The sequence below is a fragment of the Monodelphis domestica genome, chromosome 2, assembly GCF_027887165.1.
Source record: "Monodelphis domestica isolate mMonDom1 chromosome 2, mMonDom1.pri, whole genome shotgun sequence".
NCBI lineage: Eukaryota > Metazoa > Chordata > Mammalia > Didelphimorphia > Didelphidae > Monodelphis > Monodelphis domestica.
This window is the reverse complement of record NC_077228.1, coordinates 457079837-457098947: the sequence shown is the minus strand read 5'-3', so window position 1 is coordinate 457098947 and position 19111 is coordinate 457079837. Positions and strand designations below refer to the sequence as shown.

Sequence of the window (19111 nt, the reverse complement as noted above, 5' to 3'; positions counted from 1 at the left end):
GGATTTTTTTTTTTTAACCCGTCTATGCCCGGCCAGCCCGGTCCGGCTACCTAGGAGAGCTTAGGGCCCCTAGGTCCGACGGGAAAGTTGGGTCGGGCACTGACCCCAGGGACAGGGCGCATGGTGAAGGAGCTGTGGCCACCGGAGGCTAAGACCGTAGGGAGAGGACTCCATAAACAGCAGGCAGATGTTAGCAACAGGACGGGCCTGCGGGAGCCGAGGGCGCCCAGCAACGCCGGTGTTTGTCAACATGGGATGGGGCCGACCTGGCCCCCAGTCTTGGTGAGGATAGGCGGGTTGGCAGTGGGTCTGGAGCTCGGTCTCCGAGAAGCCTCCCCTTTACGGCTCTGCTGGACTCCAGGGAGCACTGGAGAAGGATACAGGCTCCAGTCAGGGCTTCAGGAAATCCGGGATAGGGCCCATTTCTGGAGGCTTTAACCATAGACTGACACGTTTGCTTTTTTCCTATTAAATTTATTCACAAAAAGTGAGACTGCAGCGGGAATGGGGGCTGTACAGGGGCAAGAGGCTGGGCAGTTTTGTACATGGGTCTGGGAGGTAGGGAAAGCCTCCAGGGGCTATGGGGTTGTTTTAATAAAAAAAATACAGGGGAGACAGCCCCTCCCAGATTAAAAAGACACAAAAATAGACGTCTCTGAGGTAAATGGGAGGCCTGGGATTTATGGGCATCAAGAGGGCTTCACAGGTCTCGGGGCTTGGAGGGAATATCACAGGCATCGAGCTGGCTCCTGCATCAACTGGTAAAACAGCACGTAGCCCTCACTGGAGGCCACCTGGTTTTCACTGACGGGGGAGACACTGGAGAATGGGGACACAGGAACAAGGGAGAAAGGAAGGGTGGTTGGTGATTACAGTGGCCTCCAAGTGTCCAATTTCCCAGGGCCCAAGGGAAAGCAAAAGAATCCCAGCCACCTAAAACCCATACCTGGCTCCCTTTCCCCTCCCTTCCTTCCCCAGCAGGTTCCTGCTCAGGAGTTGAGGATCATAGATGAGTGTTGGGGAAACTCTGGTTTTGGAGAAGGGAGCTCTCCTCACCGAGAGTCATTGTAGACATGCCAACCAGTCTGGCCCCGACACAGGGCTGTGTAGTGACCATAGTGGACGCTGCCTGAATGGTTGCAAAGGGCATATAGCTGGTACACTGGACTCCCTGTAAAGTTAAAAGTATTTATAGTCCTTTGGGCAGAAAAGTCCCTGATCTTCTTCCTTCTCTCTCCTAGGGAGTCATCCAACAAGACTTACCAGCTTTATCACTGGCAAAGTCCCCTAGGCTCAGTCGCTGCAGGGGGAAGTCAACACCAACAGAACTTTTTTTAATGGAGCCTCTAGATGCAGAAAACCGATTCAGGTCTAGGTGCCAGTTAAGGAACATATGGAGTGATAGGGGAACAAGGTATGAAGTCTGCAGATAAAAAGCCTGGGTGGGATGTCATGCCCTGTCTCTACCAGATGAAATATCAGGCCCTCTTCAAATCCTACCTTCAACCTCAAAGAGCAAGACTGGAAGGGCCCAAGGAGAGAATGTCTACAGGTACAGTAACAGATGAATGAGGGTGAAGGGAGAAGGGGACAAGTGGTTCCAGGGGCAGGATACGAAGCACAAGGATCCGGGGAAATCTCTGCACAGTTAGTTTTTTGGTGCTCCGAGTTCTCTGCCGACATCTGTCACACACCTACATGGGAAATGAATTAACATGTTCTACATCCTAAACATGTTAAAGTCAACCTCCCTTTATCTTGGGGCTGTCTGTACCTTCTACTCAATTGGTATCCCGTGATTTCCCTCTTATGCCCACCTAAACAGAAGGGCATTTATGACACCAACCCCAGTGAATATGGGGGGGAATTAGGCTCTCATAATGAAGCATCTCTCATTTCCCCTTTTGACATGTATGGGAACTCTTTTCTCTTTAAGTCTTCCATCCCATGACTCCCCCACTGCTACATACCGGGGCATTCTCTGACTCCAATTCTTCCTCCTTGGTGAAGAGGCTAAAACAATCCCTCAGAGACACCTTCCCCCCAGCAAACCCTTTCTGGAGAAAAAGGGAAACATCGTCCATAAAACTGCAATTTGATTACATCCAACCCAGAGCTCATTCATTACATTACACATAACTTTTAGATCCCCTTCCACAGAGGGCCAATAGTCCTATGCCCAAACCTAGAGAAATAAGTTTAGTCTTTGGATATATAATTACTACAAGTACAAAGACAGATAGAGACTTGTACAAAAAAACAAAACAGTGAAAACCCAAAATAGGATGGGCCCCATTAAGGTCACAGACTGTGGGTACTCATGCTCTAAATCCTCCTAAACCCTCACCTTAGGGATGGGCAGGGACAGATCACAGAAAACCTCAAAGGTTGTAGATCTATACCCACAGGCCTGGCACTTGAGGCAACTTTTCAACTGGCCAACAAACAGGTCTAGAAAACAAAAGGTATCAGGGAGATGAGTTTTAACTGAAACTCCATCTCTCTTGTTCCCTATCCCCAAGCACCCCATTTCTATTGCTATTATTCATGCCCAGCTTTTTATATTGCCCATTTTCCTCATCTCTATAGTATATTTCAGTCCCACTTCCCCATTTCTCCACCTCGTTCCTATTAAATTCTCCCATTTGCCCTGCTTTCATACCCACGATTTTGCTGTCCTCTCGATCCAAGTAACGTTTCCACATTAGATTGGCTTGATCATCATCACTGTTACAGACCATGGAAAACACCCTGAGGCCCCAGGAAGACAGGGTACCAGCCTCAGGGCTGCCCTGTCTCACTAGAACAGGTCCCACCCATAACTGTTCCTACATGAGCCTTTGTGCTCTTTTCTCCCTCCCTGCTTCTTCACTAACCTTGCAGAAGGTAAGGGCATTATGGAAAGCCTCATAGGTCAGGGAAGATGAAACAAAGATAAAAGACAAACACACAAAGAAAGAGAAGGCTCTTCTTCTGTTGCTCATTTCTTCTACCCCACATCTCAGGTATAGGAGTCTTTAGCTCTCTTTTGCCCCTTCTACTAAAACCTTCCTTCCCCTAAAAGCTTCAGCCAGAGCAAGTCCCCATTGTCCTCTTTCTGCTTTCAATTCCTTTCAGTAACATCTACCTTCCCACTTCACTGCATCCCTGCTCCTTTCTTCCCAGATCATTCCTGCATCCCTGTATCCTCCCCACCCTGAAAAAGTATCACTTCTAATCCGGGATTCCCAAGTCTATGAGTTTACCTACAGAAAATGTGGGCAAACTAATAGATTTTTGAAGAAAGGGGGATCAGGGTAAGAAAGAAGGTACTTTCCTTACCTCAGCTCAGGCTCTTCAAGCAGGGCCCCCCCTCGTCTGGGTAGAGAGGGGGCTGGGGTATCAGTCAAGATGGGAGGGGCACGGCGGCCCCTCCGGTTGATCTCTAGATGTAGCCGCTCCATGAGGAGCTTCAGGAACTCCTGGGCATCCTGCTGGCTATAGCCAAACAGTGACTGGAGGACACTGACTCTGTCCTCCCCGTCCCCCTTTTCCCAGACAGCATCCCACACTTGCATAGGGATTATCTATGATTTTATGAGTGACACCTTAAGAATCCTATTTTACCTCATTAGGGATGCCCTGTCCTGTCCCACCCCCACCCCCCACCAACCTGGCCAGAGGGAAGTTCTTCCTTCTAACAGGCCCCCACCTGTATCCGGAGAAGGAAGGGACATATTTCTGGAAGACAGTGCGGAAACGTGTAGGGTTCACAGCTTCACAGGAGTCAGGGTGCCACAGAGCTCCCAGCACATCTGCAAAGGCTGTTGTGGGATGATGGACAAAGGTGAACCATTGAAGAGGGAGGTGGAAAGGGGGATTGGAGGGGATTGTCTCTTTGGGGTTAGTGGATATTATGTTGAGGGTAGATGGAAGGTGGCAGTGAAGTCAAGGGAAATTTTCAAAGGTTGGAGAATTTGGGGTGGATGGAGCAAAGGGACCACTAGATTAGGAATGGCAAAACCTATATTCTAATGCTGATTCAGCCACTTACTAGCTGGGTAATCTTGGGAAAGTCATTTAATCTCTTTGAGCCTCAGTTTCCTCATCTGAAAAATGGGGATAATACCTGATCTACCTACCTCACAGGAATATCGTGAAGGTCAAATGAGATAATAGATATGAAAACAATGTGAAAGACTATAATGCAGTACACAAATACAAAATGCTAATGACATCAATAACATAACAGTAATCTATATAAAGTAATTACTACATATTATTAATAGGAACAACAATGAGATGATAGGGAATGACTCAGGACACGTTCCCTTACCTTCAGTAAGTTCTTGCTGGGTCCGGCCTCCACTAGGCACCTCTAACCGAAAGTCTCTGCGAAGACAGAAGTCCCGAAGAGGCCGTGTACTGCTGAGACACTGTAACACAGCATTCAGGAAGCACTGGAGAACACACCAGGTCCTCCGGTCAGACACACCACCCTGCCTCAAGTCATCAGATTTGTCATCTTCCCTCCCCTTTTCCTCTTGCCAGGGTTTGAGGGGCACTCACCGTATTACCCAGGTTCCGGAGCCCAACATGGCCAGACCCCAAGAGAAGCGTGTGATGAGCCTAAGAAAAGTGCATAAAGTTAAGCCAAGGGATCCCAGACACCTGGACAAAAAACCCAGTCTCCACCTTCTCCTTCCAAATGAAATGATTCCCTGGGTCTCCTTTTCCCATCTTCTGACTCACACCCTATCCTTCCACAGGTTCCCGTGCCCCCCCCCTACCTCACTGGCCATGAGTAGTATCCCCAGCACTGCTGTGTGCATCACTGACTCTGCCATTGCTGTCCCACCTCCTAGCCCATTCCGGTTCTGCCCAGCTAGTCGGCGCTGCAGTTCCCGGGGCAGTTCCCCTAGCACTGGCATGACTCCCCAGTTGCCCCCTGCCTCTACCCTCCTGCCCCTGTGACCCCCTCCTGCCCCCGTGGCAGACTCCCTTGCTGGCCCCAACTATGCTTAGTTCAGCTAGCACAGCAATAGCTTACTCAGCTATCCCATGCTCCCTCAAATATTCCTTGCCCCACCTTAGCCCCAGAGATTAATTAGCCACAAGCCAAGAGATGGGTGAGGGGGGTGGGGGAGGTCACTGGGGAATGAAGGGCAAAGGGACTTAAGAAGAATCCCAAATAGCTAGGCTGAATCCCCAGGGGCTGAGGCAGGACCATATGGTCTGAGATTCTGAAGGGCCTCTGGTGTCCCAGAAAAGGGTCTCAAGAGCCTAGGAAGGGGAAGGGAGAGAAGGGGCTGTACTAGTTAGCACTGCCTACATAGGACATGAACCATGAAGGGGTAGGGAAGAGGCAAGGGCAGGGAGCCCAATGGAATCCAGAGCCTGGGGGAGAGGGAGCCTGGATTTGGAGGTTACCCTATGTAAAAGAGTCCTCACCATTTTGTCATCGGAGTGGACAGACTCCAGGGGCCTGGCGGAGGTGAGAAAGGGGCCATGGGTGGGAGGGGGCTCTGACCGAATGGTTATCAGGGTGGGGGGACCAGCGAAGCCACCCAGTCGACGAAGTGAGGTGCTGCGCCTCAGCACTGGGGGCTCTGGCCGGAGAGTTAGGCGGCTCAGCGCAGCCCCAAGCTCCCCGCAGCCTCGATGTCCACCTAAAGCCCCTACTGGCCGCAAATCCCCGCTGCTCACAGACTTGGACCGAGCCAGGTTAGTACGGGAAGGCAGGGGCAGCGCCACAGCAGGAGGTGGTGAGCCAGGCAGAGGCACTCCATGATCAGCCCGGAGAGGGCCCCTGGGACGAGGGGCTGAGTTTCTCCCCCGCCCCAGCTCCAGCTTCTTGAACCTTTCCTCAGGGGGTCCAGGCCGAGGGGGCAGTGGCCTTAGCATGGGGTTAGGCGCAGGTACTGGGCTTCGGCGCTCCTTGCTCCTGGCCCGGGAGCCGATGGGTAGCTTGGTTCCCACCCGGGGCTGGACACTGATGGGTTGTTCACGGGCCCGGCCCAGTCGGTGCTCCGAGGCCTGGGGCATAGTGGAGACCCGGGACAGGCCCTGGGAGGAGAGGAAAGGATCAGCCCCAGGACCCCTCTCGGAGTGCCCGTACACATTTGGGCAGCTCGCCGGCGCAGGCTGCCCTCCCCCCCCCCCCCAAGGTTGGGTGGGTGGCTAGGAATCCTTGCTCTAGCTCTAGCTCCTCACCCCATTAATTGCCTGTACTCTAGAGCTGGCAGACTTGGCTAAGCATCACCTAGCCACGCATCCCAGGTCTTGCCAGGGGTTGGGGTAGTAGCCCTGACTGGAGCTTGCCCCTCCGGATTCCCTGGCCTGTGCAGGGAGTAGGGGGAGGGGGGATCGGTGGCGACCCCAACACTCCCCCAAAGTCTCGAGGAGCACACTGCACGCCAGCCTCGTCTCTCCGACATTTCGCCCGGATGCCGGGGTCTGCCCGGACCCCATCCCCCCGAAGTGCGCCTCCGACGAGGGCTAGGCAAGGAGTCGCCACTAATAGACTGCGGGTGCGGAAGGCACCCGGGCCGGGGACACCGTGGTCAGGCTGGTGGCCATCTCCCATTTTAGCTGCGACGTCCCGCCCCCAGCCCAGCCGCTGTGAGCATGGCCCTCCCCCGACGCCGCCGGCACTAGGGCCCGCGCCCCCAGCCCCTGACGGCGCTCCCGCTGAGGGAGGGCAACATCGCCCCCACCCCCCACCCAGCAGCGCCTGAGCCTGTACCTGTCCCCAGCAAGGCGGCAGGGGGCCAGGCGGGCCCGGGCCCCAATTCAGGGCCACCCCCTCCTGTCCCAGAGAACCCCCCCCGCGGGCCCGGCTGCTGGCCCTGCCGCCGCCGAGGCCGCTCCCGCCGCAGGCGCCGCCGCCATCTTTGTTCCTCCCGCCCGGCGCCTGGGCCCGAGCTTCACCCGGGAAGAGAGCGCCTGCGCAGCGTAGCATTCGCTCGGACCACCCCCTCCGCGGCGTTCGCGTCGCCCCGCCCCTTGCGTCCCGCGGTGGGTGCCATGGAAACGAAGCCAACTAGTAGTTGAACTCTGAGAGGATGTCTCAAGTGCTCGGCCGGCGCGTTCTGCGTCATTCTGCTGGGCCACCTAGCCCAAGCTCGTACAAACTGGGAACTGTAGGCGGACGGCCCGGCTAGGGAGATCTGTCAGTCATAGGGAGGGGGCGGGCCTTTCCCGTCTCCCGTTACTCTTCTTGGAATCCAGAGCTGGCCCAGCCTGGAGGGACTTTCCTTAGGGGTGCAGCAAGGGCCAAGCCCACAGTCCAAGTGCATTCTCTCATTCACTCAATTATGAAGTTCCTACAGCTGTTTGAGATCTCATTTTCCACCAGGATGCCACGAGGAAAAAAAGATCAAGAAACTAACATTCTGCTGGGGGGTGGAGAATGCAGGGACGCAAGTGACTGAATTTAATGCAAAATAGGATCGAATAGGGGAAAGAGAGATTCAGTGTTCTAGGCCAATTATTTTTGCCGAAGCTTTTTCCTCCCTGATTCCTTCCTAATGATAGCACCCCACCTCGAACCCAGACCCCTGGGATTGTCTCGTGTAACCTGTATAGGTACCCAAAACGAACCACCAGATTGGCCATGTAAGTCTATTCATGTCTCATGCCACATCTATCACCTTTGAGGAGTGACCCTTCAAAGTCAGGTGAGCAGAAATCTGATGTCTTCCTTGTTGTCCAGAAGGCTGTTCTTGGTTCTGGACACTGGTACTTGCTTTGTCTCCAATTTCTCAGAGCCATTATACATATTTTTCTGTCCATACAGAAAATTTCCCTTACTCTTTATAAAGTCTCTGAGATTTGTGCCTTGTAACATGACCGGGACACTATTGACTTTTCTAGTAGTTTCAATTTGTTTTCTAGCACTGCTGGATTGAATAAGATACTGAAAGACCTTTATCCTCACAGCATCTTAACTATATTTGCCATTTCCCTCATTTGTCATCTTTGCTAATCTGATGAGGTGAAGCCTTCATTTAATTGGGATTTTTCTTGAGTTAAAAAAATACTAACATATGGTTAATAGCTTGTATTAACCCCAGGGGCCCTCGGGGCCACACAGGAAGGGGTTCTCCTTTGTGGTAGGACCCGAGGAGAGGCAGGGAATCTGAAAACCAGGGTGAAGAATGACAGACACAGACAAATCAGTGTTTAAATAGGGCAGGCAAACCCCTATGATATTCTCCTTGGAAGGAAAATATAAGAATTATGGAACACGAGGTAGAGGAGGAGATTAAGGTAGAGAATGCAAAGCTGAGGGGGGCTAGAGCCTGGGGAGAGGTTTACTAGAGATAAATAGAGGGAGGTTCCTAGAGCAGAGTGAAGATCCAAGAGAGGAATCATGGGGCGGCCTTCTATTTTTATTGTGGGGTGTTCGGGGAAGCACTCTTAAGCACGTAGCAATCACATTACAAAGCATAGACAATTCAGATTGGGTGGCAATGCCATAAAGGCAACACCTTTATGGGCGTGCAGATTTCAACCCGAGCTTTTTTCTGCACCAAGTGTTAATGAGTTTGCCTTTGGCAACCGGACGCATGGCCAGGTCAAGATTTCATTCACAAATATCAGAGTGTTACCTTGTATCTGAAGACACAGTAAGCATACAATCATTTATATTTCATCAATGTGAATATGCTTGGAATGCTACAGCTTGCATTTTTTTTAAGAGAACTACCTGATCACCGAGTAACTAAATAACCAGTGAAGGTTCCAGAGAGGAACTTAAGAAAAAGGTTTGGAGACAAAAATGCCAATAAAATACATTTTAGAACTATTCATGTTTTTTTTAGGAATGACCATTCTTACGTATTTATAGAAGCTGTGTTGCTCTTTAGATATGACCTTCATCAGGAATATTTGATAGCTTCCCTTTGTTATAGTGGTAATGATTTTGTTCACATAAAAGTTTATTAGTTTTATAAGACTTCTACAAGTTTGAAGAGTGTTAGGGTTCTTTTAGCTGGGGGCATCAAAGAACACTTTATAAAGACAATGACACCTGAGCTGAGTCTTTAACTTTTTTTCCCCAAGTCACAAAAATCCATTTCTCTCCAACCACATTTATATTAATATTCCATGTGTCAAGCCAATCCCCAATTGATTAGTTTCCAGTTGTTTTGTCACCACAAAAATAGCTGCTGAATTTTTGTGTTTGAGGGTTCTTTTTCTTTTACGTATTGAGTCTTTTAGTTTCTCTACAGAAAGATTTGAAAAGATGAAGATAGGAGGGAAGGCTGGTAGACATGTGGAAGCAGAAAGCAAGATGATCTTGAACAGCCAATAATCTATTGTGCCTGGAATGGAGAATATGAGAAAAGAAGCAGTATTAAGGATTTAAAAAGGAGTATTAGAAAGTGAAGGACATTAAATGCCAGGCTGAAAATTTTGTATTTTATTCTCTAGTGTAAAAATGGAGATTTGAACCCTGGACTTCAATCCCCAGAAGTCCTTGCTCTAGTTCCCAGGATGCCCTCTAATCTCTCCAAGCAGTCGCATCTCTCATGATGTAAGTGAAATTGAATGGGCCTTTCGGCCCTCCTAGGCATGTGCTTTCTTACTTATTTTTTCTTAAATTCTTAATCTTTAATAAACCTCATAAAATATATTTTTAGCAGAGAAAACTAATTTTAACTGCTAAACTAGGTCAGAGGGAGCCACTGCAGCTTGCCCACTTTGTGTCCACTCCCAGCTGTTAACTGCTGACACCTCTTCCCTTTGACATCCTTCTTTCCTCAAACAAAAAATGAATGTGACACAGGTACCAGGGGAAGCAGCTTTTATTCCAGGAAGACATAGCTACTGCTTCCAGCAGATGAGCTGACACAAATGTTCATGTTGCATCTCTTCAGATTTCCCTTCTTTCCAAGAAGTGGGAAAGTGGTAGAATCATGGTCCCAGTGTCTGCTTAATATACTTAGCCCTGTCCCCAAGTGATGCCAGACCATGAGTCCCAGCATATGGTAGGGGCATAGCTTATTTGTAGTAATTTGACCCAGAGGCCCAATCACCACAACTTTATGGCAAAAGGCAGAGAAGGCCTACTGATCAGCTGAGTGGGTAGAGGTGGCGATGGCCAAAGGAAGCAGGAGTCAAGTATGTCAGAAGTTTAAGGGGTGCATTGCTTCTCTTTGTGTTGGATTATCCCCTTCTGGATCAGGTCTGGAATCTCCACTGCCAGCCAAGGGCCCAACTACAGAATAAGGAATCCAGAGAAATATCACGTCACACTTTTGACTTCAACAGAAATTCTCATCTTGAGATTCTTTGGGGAAATCCAACATTAATTCCAACCCCTTGTAACTCGCAGCTGCTACACCCCACACCCACACACCCCAATATAGGCTACCACACTTACCCCCAGAGCCATGAGATGAGCCAGTCCAAACTTTGGCACATTCCTAGCCCACAAAGGTTTGAAGTGTTCAGTTAGGCATATTTTGCCACCCCTGAGGGAGAGATAAGGAAAGTGATAAGACTCAAGTTTCCAACACTACAAGGTATAATAGCAACAAGGAGGGAAATGGAGAGAAATGCCCTTCCCCTGATTATGCCAAGATACAGGGCCAATCAATTTCCCTCATCCCATCCTTGACAAAGAGGAGTTAAAAAACCCCTCTGATTTTAAAGACTTTAAGGGAGTTCCCCTTCTTCTAAGACTTGTCTCCCAAACATTTTCCCATCTCCAATTCAGTCCCAACCTATACATCTTTGCCGTCTTTCCATCCAGTTCAGGGACAGCAATCTCTGGTGCAGTGGAGGGATATGTAATTGGAATCTGGAAGAATAAAAGAGTTATGACCTTCCCCATGTAGGGTTAGCAATGTACCCTTATCCCTAAATGCCAGTTTCATCCCCTCATTCTCATAGCTTTTCCTAGCTCAAGAGGCTAGTTTGCATATTAGGAGTTCTATTTCCCTCCCAACCCCATATTTTCTATACAATCACACTCACATCAAACTCGAGGTCAAACTCATACTTAAGTAGGTCCTGGATATACCAGCATTTTCCAAACCATCTGTAAAAAATTCCAAGATTTATAACTAACTTCTCTTCCTCTCTTTTCTACCCATACCACAGAAACATTTTAGCTTGGGCTACAGGCCTAGAAAGGCCACTGTGGGGTAAGAATTGGGGGGAAATGGAAATGGAAATCTAAGATCTGTGTCCACTGCATTATCCAAGCACTGGGTTGACTGGGAAGGAAAGGGGAGAAGGGAAATAGCCCAATGTGTCAAAGCTAGGGTGCCAAAGCTCTAATCCTACCTTCTGAAACACACTTAACCCATACCTCCCCAGAGGCCATTCCTACCGGGTCCCTTCCTTGTTGGACTCCAGTCGAAACCAGTCATTGTCAGCTTTCTTGTTATTCTCCACGTACTAGAGGCATAGAAGGATTATAGGATGAGAGATTTAAAAGTTAGAAAGTACATCAAAATTCATTTAGTCCAATCCACACAATGTTAGGATATTTACAAAATTCCTAACAAGTAGCTATATAGACTTCATTTTAAAATTTCCAGCATTACAAACTGAACTGTTATAATGAAAACACTGAGGCAGCTCAGAGGGAAAGGAATCCTCTCACCATGGAGAAATGTGGCCATATGATCTCTCAGAATAGTCAGATAATCCCTCTGGCCCACTTGGGTCACCTCTGACCATACCAAAGGCTGAAGTCTAAAACATATTTGTGTTGGTTTCCCACCTACTAGAATAACTAGCCATCTGTAGTGTGACTTCCACTCAGTCTAGGTTTAAGTCTTGGCTCTTCCACTTACTAGCCATGTGACCACAAACAAGCCACTTAATCTTATGACTCCCAAATTCCAAATTTTTAAATTGGATATTTGTACCACTTTACAGTGTCTTGAGGAACAAATGAAAAAATGTTCCAAAAGTACTTCAAGTATGAGATTCTCTCCCTTGCCCTGACTACTATAAAGGAGGTACTCCTTGCAGGCTAAGGCAAATAACTCTTGGAGGAAACCAAGATATCTTTCACCTATACATTCAGGTAAGTATAGGTAGGAAGATTAGGCTTCTGCAAATGACAACAGATATTTAGCACACTATAATAAATTTTGCTGGCAACTGTGTGAGGCAAGTACTGAAAAGCTTTAGATTCTACTTTTTACAAAATGGGGAAAATGAGATAGGAGAAAATTAAGTAATGTTTATGAGGTAAAGTAACTATTAAGTGTCAATACAAAAATTTAAATCTAGCTCTGATGAGCCAGCTTGGGACCTCCTCTGCCAATCACAGGTCCAACTACAACACAAGGGATCTACAGAATTTCTATTCTACACTTTTCACTGTAACAGGTATTTTCATCTGTGGAGTTGGAGGGGAAGGTGAGGAGGGAATATGAGATATCCCCAAATCCTTATAACTTTCAGATGTCTCATTGCAAAAGACTCTTCCCACATAACCTATTCTAAGGATCATAGTAGGAAGGGCCTTTGAGAGTTCTGCTCCAATCTCCATATTTGTCAAGTAGTTATTTATTAAGGCCCTTCTACATGTCAGGCACTGTGCCAAGAACTAGATACAAAGAAAGGTAAGACAGTCCTTGCTCTCAAGGAGCATACTAATAGGGGATACAACAGTCAAATAACTAAGTACAAACATCATATACTGGGTAAATGGGAAATAAACAACAGAAGGAGGGTACTAGAAATAAGAGGGTTTGAAAAAGGTTTCTTATAGAAAATGGAATTTTAAGCAGAGTTTGAAGAAAGCCAGAGAAACCAAGTAGTGAAAATGCATGCATGGAATGGGGAAACACCAGTGAAATTATCTAGTCAGAAGATGGAAGTATCACAAAGAAGCCAGTGTCACCTGACTGAAGAATATGTGGAAGAGTGATGTCTAAGCCTGGAGGGAAATGATCAGATTGGCCAACATGGCGTAAAGTAAAGTAATAAACATTGGAAGGGATGTGGCAAAATAGGTATACTCATTTTTGTTGGTGGAGTTGTACAATGATCCTACCATTCTGGGAGGCAAATTGGAATTATGCCCAAAGGACCATAAAACTGTGCATACCCTTTGATTCTATAATACCACAACTAGGTCTGTATTCCAAAGAGATAATAAAAAAGGGGGGGGGGGGGGGGGAAGGACCTACCTGTACAAAAATATTAATAGCAACTCTTTTTGTAGTGCCAAAGAATTGGAAAGTCAGGGGCGGTCCATCAGTTGGGGAATGGCTGAACAAATTGTGGTACATATTGGTGATGGAATACTATTACGCTATAAGAAATGATAAACAAGATGATTTCAGAAAAAGTTGGAAAGATCTTCGGGAACTGATGCAGAGCAAAATAAGCAGAACTGGGCGAACTTAATAAACCATAACAGCAATACTGCATGACGATTAACTGTGAAAACTTGCCTACCCTCAGCAATACAATGATCTGGGAATATCCTGAAAGACTTATTACAGAGAATGTTATCCATCTCCAGAGAGAACTGTTGGGAGTCAGATGGATGTGAATCAAAGTATAGTATCTTTCACATCAATGTATTTATGGTTTTATTTTGGGATTTTGGTTATGTATGAGTGTGCTCGTACAACAATGACCAATATGGAAGTGTGTTTTGCATAATAAAATTTTTTAAAATTAAATTAATTAATTTTAATTTAAAATGAAAAAATTAAAATTAAATAAATTCTTAAAAAATAAAGTCTGGAGGTGAATGCCAAGTAGATGATTTTATATTTGATCCTGAATGTAGGATCTGCCTGCAGTTCCTATACAATTTACTCGTGGGTGGTTACCTGAGAAGGAGACTGGAGAGTGGAGGAAAATGGATGAAGAGATAATAGAAATAGAGGGAGAAACAAAGGAATAAAGACTCAGAGACAAGTTAAATCACAAGGGGCATAGCAAGCTCCGGTGATGCTTCTCAATAGAAAAGGGGGCCAGCCACAGAGGTGAGCAAGAGGAGCAAGAGGGAGGCTTGCATGTTGTCCCCAAACTTTTATTGGACATTTTAGGAATGTGGAGTGGGAGGTAATTAATGAATATGTGACATGGCATAGGTGTTAACATTGGTTGAATTGATAATCACGAAGTCAAAGAGGAGACTAGTCCAACAAGCGACTTGGAAAGGAATGTGGTCTAACAAGGCATGAGCTAGGACACTGTGGCCAATAATGTCCTGCTCAGGAATTCTCTTGTCCTTTGGCCTGCTCAGGAATTCTCTTGTCCTTTGGACTGAAGATTTAGAAATGCAATAATCAATAAGTAACATGACCATGAGTCTGGAATATGAACACATAAATTACAATATCAATACATCAATAATACTCCCAAGATGCTAATATGCCTGGTATACTACACTGAAGATGACCGAGAAACACTGAAGTTGAGGACAGGGTGGGGGGATAATTTGAATGGGGAAGAGACCTGTGGCAGGGAGAAAGGTGAAGTCACACAGCTAGCACTCTAGGAGCCCAGAAGAGATTAGAAGTCAGGTTTCCCAATTCTCAGTTTAGTGTGATCTACATAACATACCAGCTACCTTCCTGATTGACTAGTGAAGGACGCAGACGTTTAATATAATTTATGTTTAAGGCACTGAGTTGCTGAGAATAAAAAGACAAAAATGAACAGCTCCTGCCCACAAGGAGCTGCCAGTTTACTGGGAATGGGTCCTTATTAGATGATTACAAGACATTTTGAGGAGAGAAAAAAAGCCAACACTAACAAGAGACTGTAGGACTAAGGATTCTAAATGTGAGTGATAAGGGAGCACTTCCCAGAAATGGAGAATTGTTTGTGCAAAGCCAAAGAAGTAAAGGCTATAGTAAGTGAATCAATTTAACTAGCGAATATAGCATCCAGGTGGCCCAAGGAATACAGTGACTGGACCTGGAGTCAGAAAGACCTGTAGGCAAAGTACTTAATTGGGTACCAGCTACTTGCCTGTTTTACTAGTGAAGAGTCAAGCTTGGATTTAATTCACTTTACCTGTTTTCTCAACTGTAAAATGGAGATAATAACAGCACCCATTTTTTTGGGGAGGATTAAATGAGATAATATTTATAAAGTGCTTTCTTTGTACAGTGCCTGGCATGTAGTAGGTGCTGTACAAATATTATTATATATTTGTGACTATATTACATAAATAATATGTAACAAAAATACTACACAAATATATTATCATTGTTATTGTTGATTATTATAGTGTGAAAGGAATACCTTGAAGTTGCAGAGGCCTTTAAATGGGTCTGAGAACTTTATTTTATCTTAGAGCAACAGGAAATCACTGAAGATTTTGAAGAGGGGAATGGTATGGCTTAACATTTATTTCAGGGATATTAACTGGGTAGCTGTATGGAGTATAGACTGAAAGCAAAGAATGAAATTGGGAGGATGTTATCAGCAAGATTCAATAACATTCTTAGTCACAGATGCTGTGAATATGAAGGAAAAAGAGCAGTCTTGAGCTATGTTGTCAAGCTGAAAAAGAATTGGCAATTGAGGGTGAAGGGGAGAGGAAGAGTCAAGAATGCCTTTCAGACTGTGAACCTGGGTGGATAGAAGGATGGTAGTGCCCTCAACAGAAACAATCTGAGGAAGGGGTGAGTTTAATGAAAAAGATGATGAATCTTGTTTTGGACATGTCCATTTTGGGAGGGCAAGCCCTTGAGGAGCTTTGAGGTGCAAAAGTCCAGTGGCTGGCAAGGTGTGAGGCAGGAGATTAGGCCAGAGTAGGGTTGGGCATTCATGAGGAATCATCTGCTCACTGACAGCTCAACAAGAGCCACGGGTGGCCTCCGGCCGGGGACAGAGCTCCCCTGCTACTTTGGAGCGATCAAGACTCATCTTTGGAACCCCATTCTCTCTGGGAGATTCTAGCCGCGGGTCGTTCAACAAGGAGCAGACGGAGAAGCGGCTCATAGGGAGCTGGGCCCCACCTACGACCTCAAGTTGGCCTTCTCGAGGCTTCCCCTTAAGCCCCAAAGCACCCTCCTGGGCAGGAGGGACACGTCACATTCCTGCCAGCGCCCCACGCACGAATAAATGCACTCACCTTACTAAAACTCTGTACCTAAGGCGGCAACAATCAGGGTCCTCAAGGTCCATGGCTCGGGCAAGCTTTCCACCCTCTTTCATTATTGCAATTTCCCTCAAAAAGTTGCAATTTGGGGGTGGGGTGCATAATAGAAAAACCGGAACAGCTTCTGCCCGGAGCCTATTCCTAAAGAACCCAATTCGCCACCTTCTCCCTCCTCCACCCCACATAGCCGCAGAATCATTACTAACCCGGATAAGAGCCTGATACTCCTCCTTGAGCCTTTGAACCCATAGCTCGCGATCCCGGGGCCCGGCGTTCGTTTTCAGAACCGGGATCTCCGATACAACACGTCGAGTGGCTTCGTCCGCCATCTTAGATCAGGGCACATGTCGACCCGGAAGCATTCCTCCTTTGCGTCTTCCTAGGTTCCACAATCTTTACTAAGGGTAATTGGATTACAATTGGGCAGTAATACTTATTTGAATGCCTTTCATTAGCCGACCTATATCTGTGTTTACCCGGTTGCCTATGAGTGATACGGGTCGGAGGGACGGTAAAAGCATTTTTACGGCTGTTTGTCGCAGAGGTCACAGAACACAACGCACGACTTCCGCTCATGCTCAGACACTGCTCTTCTTAGAAAACGTACCTGACACCAATAGTAAACGATGCAGCCCCACAGCATTCCTATCACCTTAGCTCATCTCCCCATTCCGTGTGAGTGCCACAGGTTCTCTTGAACGCAAGATCCGCAGGATTCATCATAAAAAAAGTGTTTGGCACCTTCCCCATCATCCATTGCGTAAAACGTAGGTATCAGACTACGGTCCAGATTGAGCACGCGCGACCCGAAAAGCTGAAACCCCACCTCCGCTGAGATGGGGTGGAGCCAGACAAATCAACCAATCAAAGTTAATTGAGTGCATACCTATATCTTTGAGTCCTAGCGCCCAAATAAGTGCATATTGTCCCTTTAATGGATCTGTAAATTCAACAAGCATTTATTAAAATCCCAAAACATATCAAGCACTAAGCTAATTGCGGGCAATACGAAGAAAGTCAAAAGCAATCCTTGCTCTCCAGAAGTTCACAGTCTAGTTGAGAGACAACATGCAAACAACTGTGTACACACAAGATGATGACATAGAGGCAACTTTTCAGGGAAGGAACTAGCATTAAGGAAAACCAGGAAAGGTTTTTGCAGATTTCATGGTTGTAGCTCTGGTCCAGATCACTGCCCAGACACACCTTCCCTTCTGGTAAGCTTCTTAACGCCTGTGAAAATACTGAGGCAATGTGATCTCTGATCTGAGGTGGGTCCCTTCTCTAGTGGCCCACCTTCTTATTTTGTTCATACATCTCTTTACTATTACAGTGACCCCTGACTTATTGCAGTTACCAGAGGCCCCTGTGATAGGTGAAGATCCACAAAGTAGCAGTATACACTGCCAGAAGCCTTGGAAGACAAAAGAATGTTTGGGTGGCAAGGGGCTTGAAATAAATTCTGACTTTACAAAAACTTCACAAAAATACAATACCAGCATTGCAAAGAAACAGTATACAGAGCGATCTATCCATGTATAGCGAAAGGACCTTCGGTTCCTATATACTAGTTTATCTGTAGGGGGAGGGGGGTGTGACCTGAGAAGGAGAATGGAGACTAGAGGAATATGGATGTGAGATAAATAAGGCAGTCAGAGGAAGAGACCCAGGAATAAAGACTCAGAGACCACAAGTTAAAACACCTGGGGAGATGCAAGCTCCGTAATTACTCCTCTAGAAAGAGGAAGCAAGTGGAGAAATTATGAAGACCAAGAGAACCTGCTTGGAGTTGAGAACTCTGGGACATCCCCCATGGGCCACATGGCCAAGAGATTAATGGGAGAGCTGCGCTGTGTAAATCAGTCAGACACGAGGAACACAATAGGCCACAGCAAGATCGAGATTGTAAGAGGCAAGAGGGAGAACAAACCCTGTGAGAGTAAGAGGTGTCAACTAGAAAAAACACAGAACTATTAAATAGTCAAAAATCACTCTTTAACTAAGGGAAAAGGGGTTAGCGCTACTACTACGACAACAGAGCTGCTTTCCAAGACTGCACAGAGTCAAGATGCCCTGGTCACCAGCCCCTGGGAGTACCTCCGACTCAGGATGGAATCCGAGGAACAAAAGAACTTGGGGAACCTATATACCACTCTAGATGACCTGGGGGGTTTAGGATTAGAGGGACAGTTGATTGACTTTACAAGGGTAAAAAAAAGGAAAATGAAGAGTTCCAGACAGGAATAATAATGAGGGGCTGGGGCCCTACAATGGACACAAAAGGGAAAGACTCAGCCTAGGGCTGAGTCACCTTGGTCATGGACCTTAGCCTAGGGGGAGAAACCATTGGGACAAAAGGGATGTTCAATATTGGATGGGATTAGCTGTTCCCACCCAAACTACCAGGAAGTTCACTGTCTGGTGAAGAGGGACCTTCCCTCAGGGGGAAACCTCTCTTGTGACAAGGTTAAAACCTGGGGTTTCTACACTCAAACTAAATAAACTGGGGATCTCTAGATTTCCATGTTGACACAGGTGTAAGGGAAGAGGAGGCTTGCACATTTGGGAAGTATGATTGTTGTATTAATATTGTACTAACCAGACACATGGTCAGAACTCTTGATGTTAAAGGGACAGTCCTAGGCACTAGCAAAGGACTGGCAAATTCTTGAGTTGGGCATAGAGACAGCCACGCTGCCTCTGCCCGGGGCAAGGTCATTAACATAGGGCGGTTTGAATCAGGGCGTTGGGGGCTCGGACTTCATTTACAAAAGCGCGGGATGGATTAAACTCCTCCTCTTTGATATTGTCATTGTCAAATTGAACCAATGTAAAAACCCATGTCATGACCCTCAATAAAAACCAGGGGACAAGCGGGACTCCTTCCCTTCGCCCCGTTGCCTCTCTCAAACTCCTCTCATACTGACCCGTCTCTTGCTCTCTCTTGCCAGCTCTCTCACCAGGCCCTTCGGCCTTCACTGCCTCTCTCTCCTCTTACCACTCTTGCTTCTCTGTATCTCATTCCCA

At 46.9% G+C, this 19111-nt stretch overlaps 2 protein-coding genes and 1 long non-coding RNA gene across 7 annotated transcripts; 1 reads left to right on the top strand and 2 right to left on the bottom strand.

Moving 5' to 3' along the window:
- The first annotated feature begins 33 nt into the window (after positions 1 to 33).
- On the top strand, positions 34 to 4403 carry LOC130457490 (uncharacterized). Its single transcript, XR_008916730.1, has 3 exons — positions 34 to 282; positions 1242 to 1552; positions 4269 to 4403. It is a non-coding gene; the product is annotated as an uncharacterized LOC130457490 (long non-coding RNA).
- On the bottom strand, positions 435 to 6906 carry USP21 (ubiquitin specific peptidase 21). Of its 4 annotated transcripts, none has more exons than XM_007484971.3 (14): positions 6725 to 6889; positions 5431 to 6045; positions 4549 to 4608; positions 4316 to 4439; positions 3692 to 3803; positions 3322 to 3477; positions 2877 to 2906; positions 2663 to 2727; positions 2348 to 2451; positions 1971 to 2057; positions 1616 to 1694; positions 1264 to 1371; positions 1057 to 1171; positions 435 to 819 (listed from the first exon to the last, which is right to left on the bottom strand). In XM_007484971.3, exons 2-14 carry the CDS (start codon positions 6022 to 6024, stop codon positions 729 to 731), a joined length of 1725 nt encoding a protein of 574 aa, XP_007485033.2. In that variant the 5' UTR covers positions 6025 to 6045; positions 6725 to 6889; the 3' UTR covers positions 435 to 728. The 4 variants fall into 4 exon arrangements, with proteins under 4 accessions (XP_007485033.2, XP_007485035.2, XP_001371948.3 ...); XM_007484973.3 differs by having other exon boundaries at positions 4316 to 4415; XM_001371911.5 differs by lacking the exon at positions 2877 to 2906 and having other exon boundaries at positions 6725 to 6906.
- A 2869-nt stretch (positions 6907 to 9775) lies between these two features.
- UFC1 (ubiquitin-fold modifier conjugating enzyme 1) lies at positions 9776 to 16912 on the bottom strand. Of its 2 annotated transcripts, XM_056819082.1 has the most exons (7): positions 16291 to 16860; positions 13143 to 13267; positions 11324 to 11391; positions 10966 to 11029; positions 10713 to 10789; positions 10370 to 10460; positions 9776 to 10204 (listed from the first exon to the last, which is right to left on the bottom strand). In XM_056819082.1, the coding sequence occupies exons 2-7, from the start codon at positions 13242 to 13244 to the stop codon at positions 10121 to 10123; spliced, it is 486 nt and encodes a 161-aa protein (XP_056675060.1). In that variant the 5' UTR covers positions 13245 to 13267; positions 16291 to 16860; the 3' UTR covers positions 9776 to 10120. The 2 variants fall into 2 exon arrangements, with proteins under 2 accessions (XP_056675060.1, XP_001381682.1); XM_001381645.5 differs by lacking the exon at positions 13143 to 13267 and having other exon boundaries at positions 16291 to 16912.
- Between the last annotated feature and the right edge of the window lie 2199 nt (positions 16913 to 19111).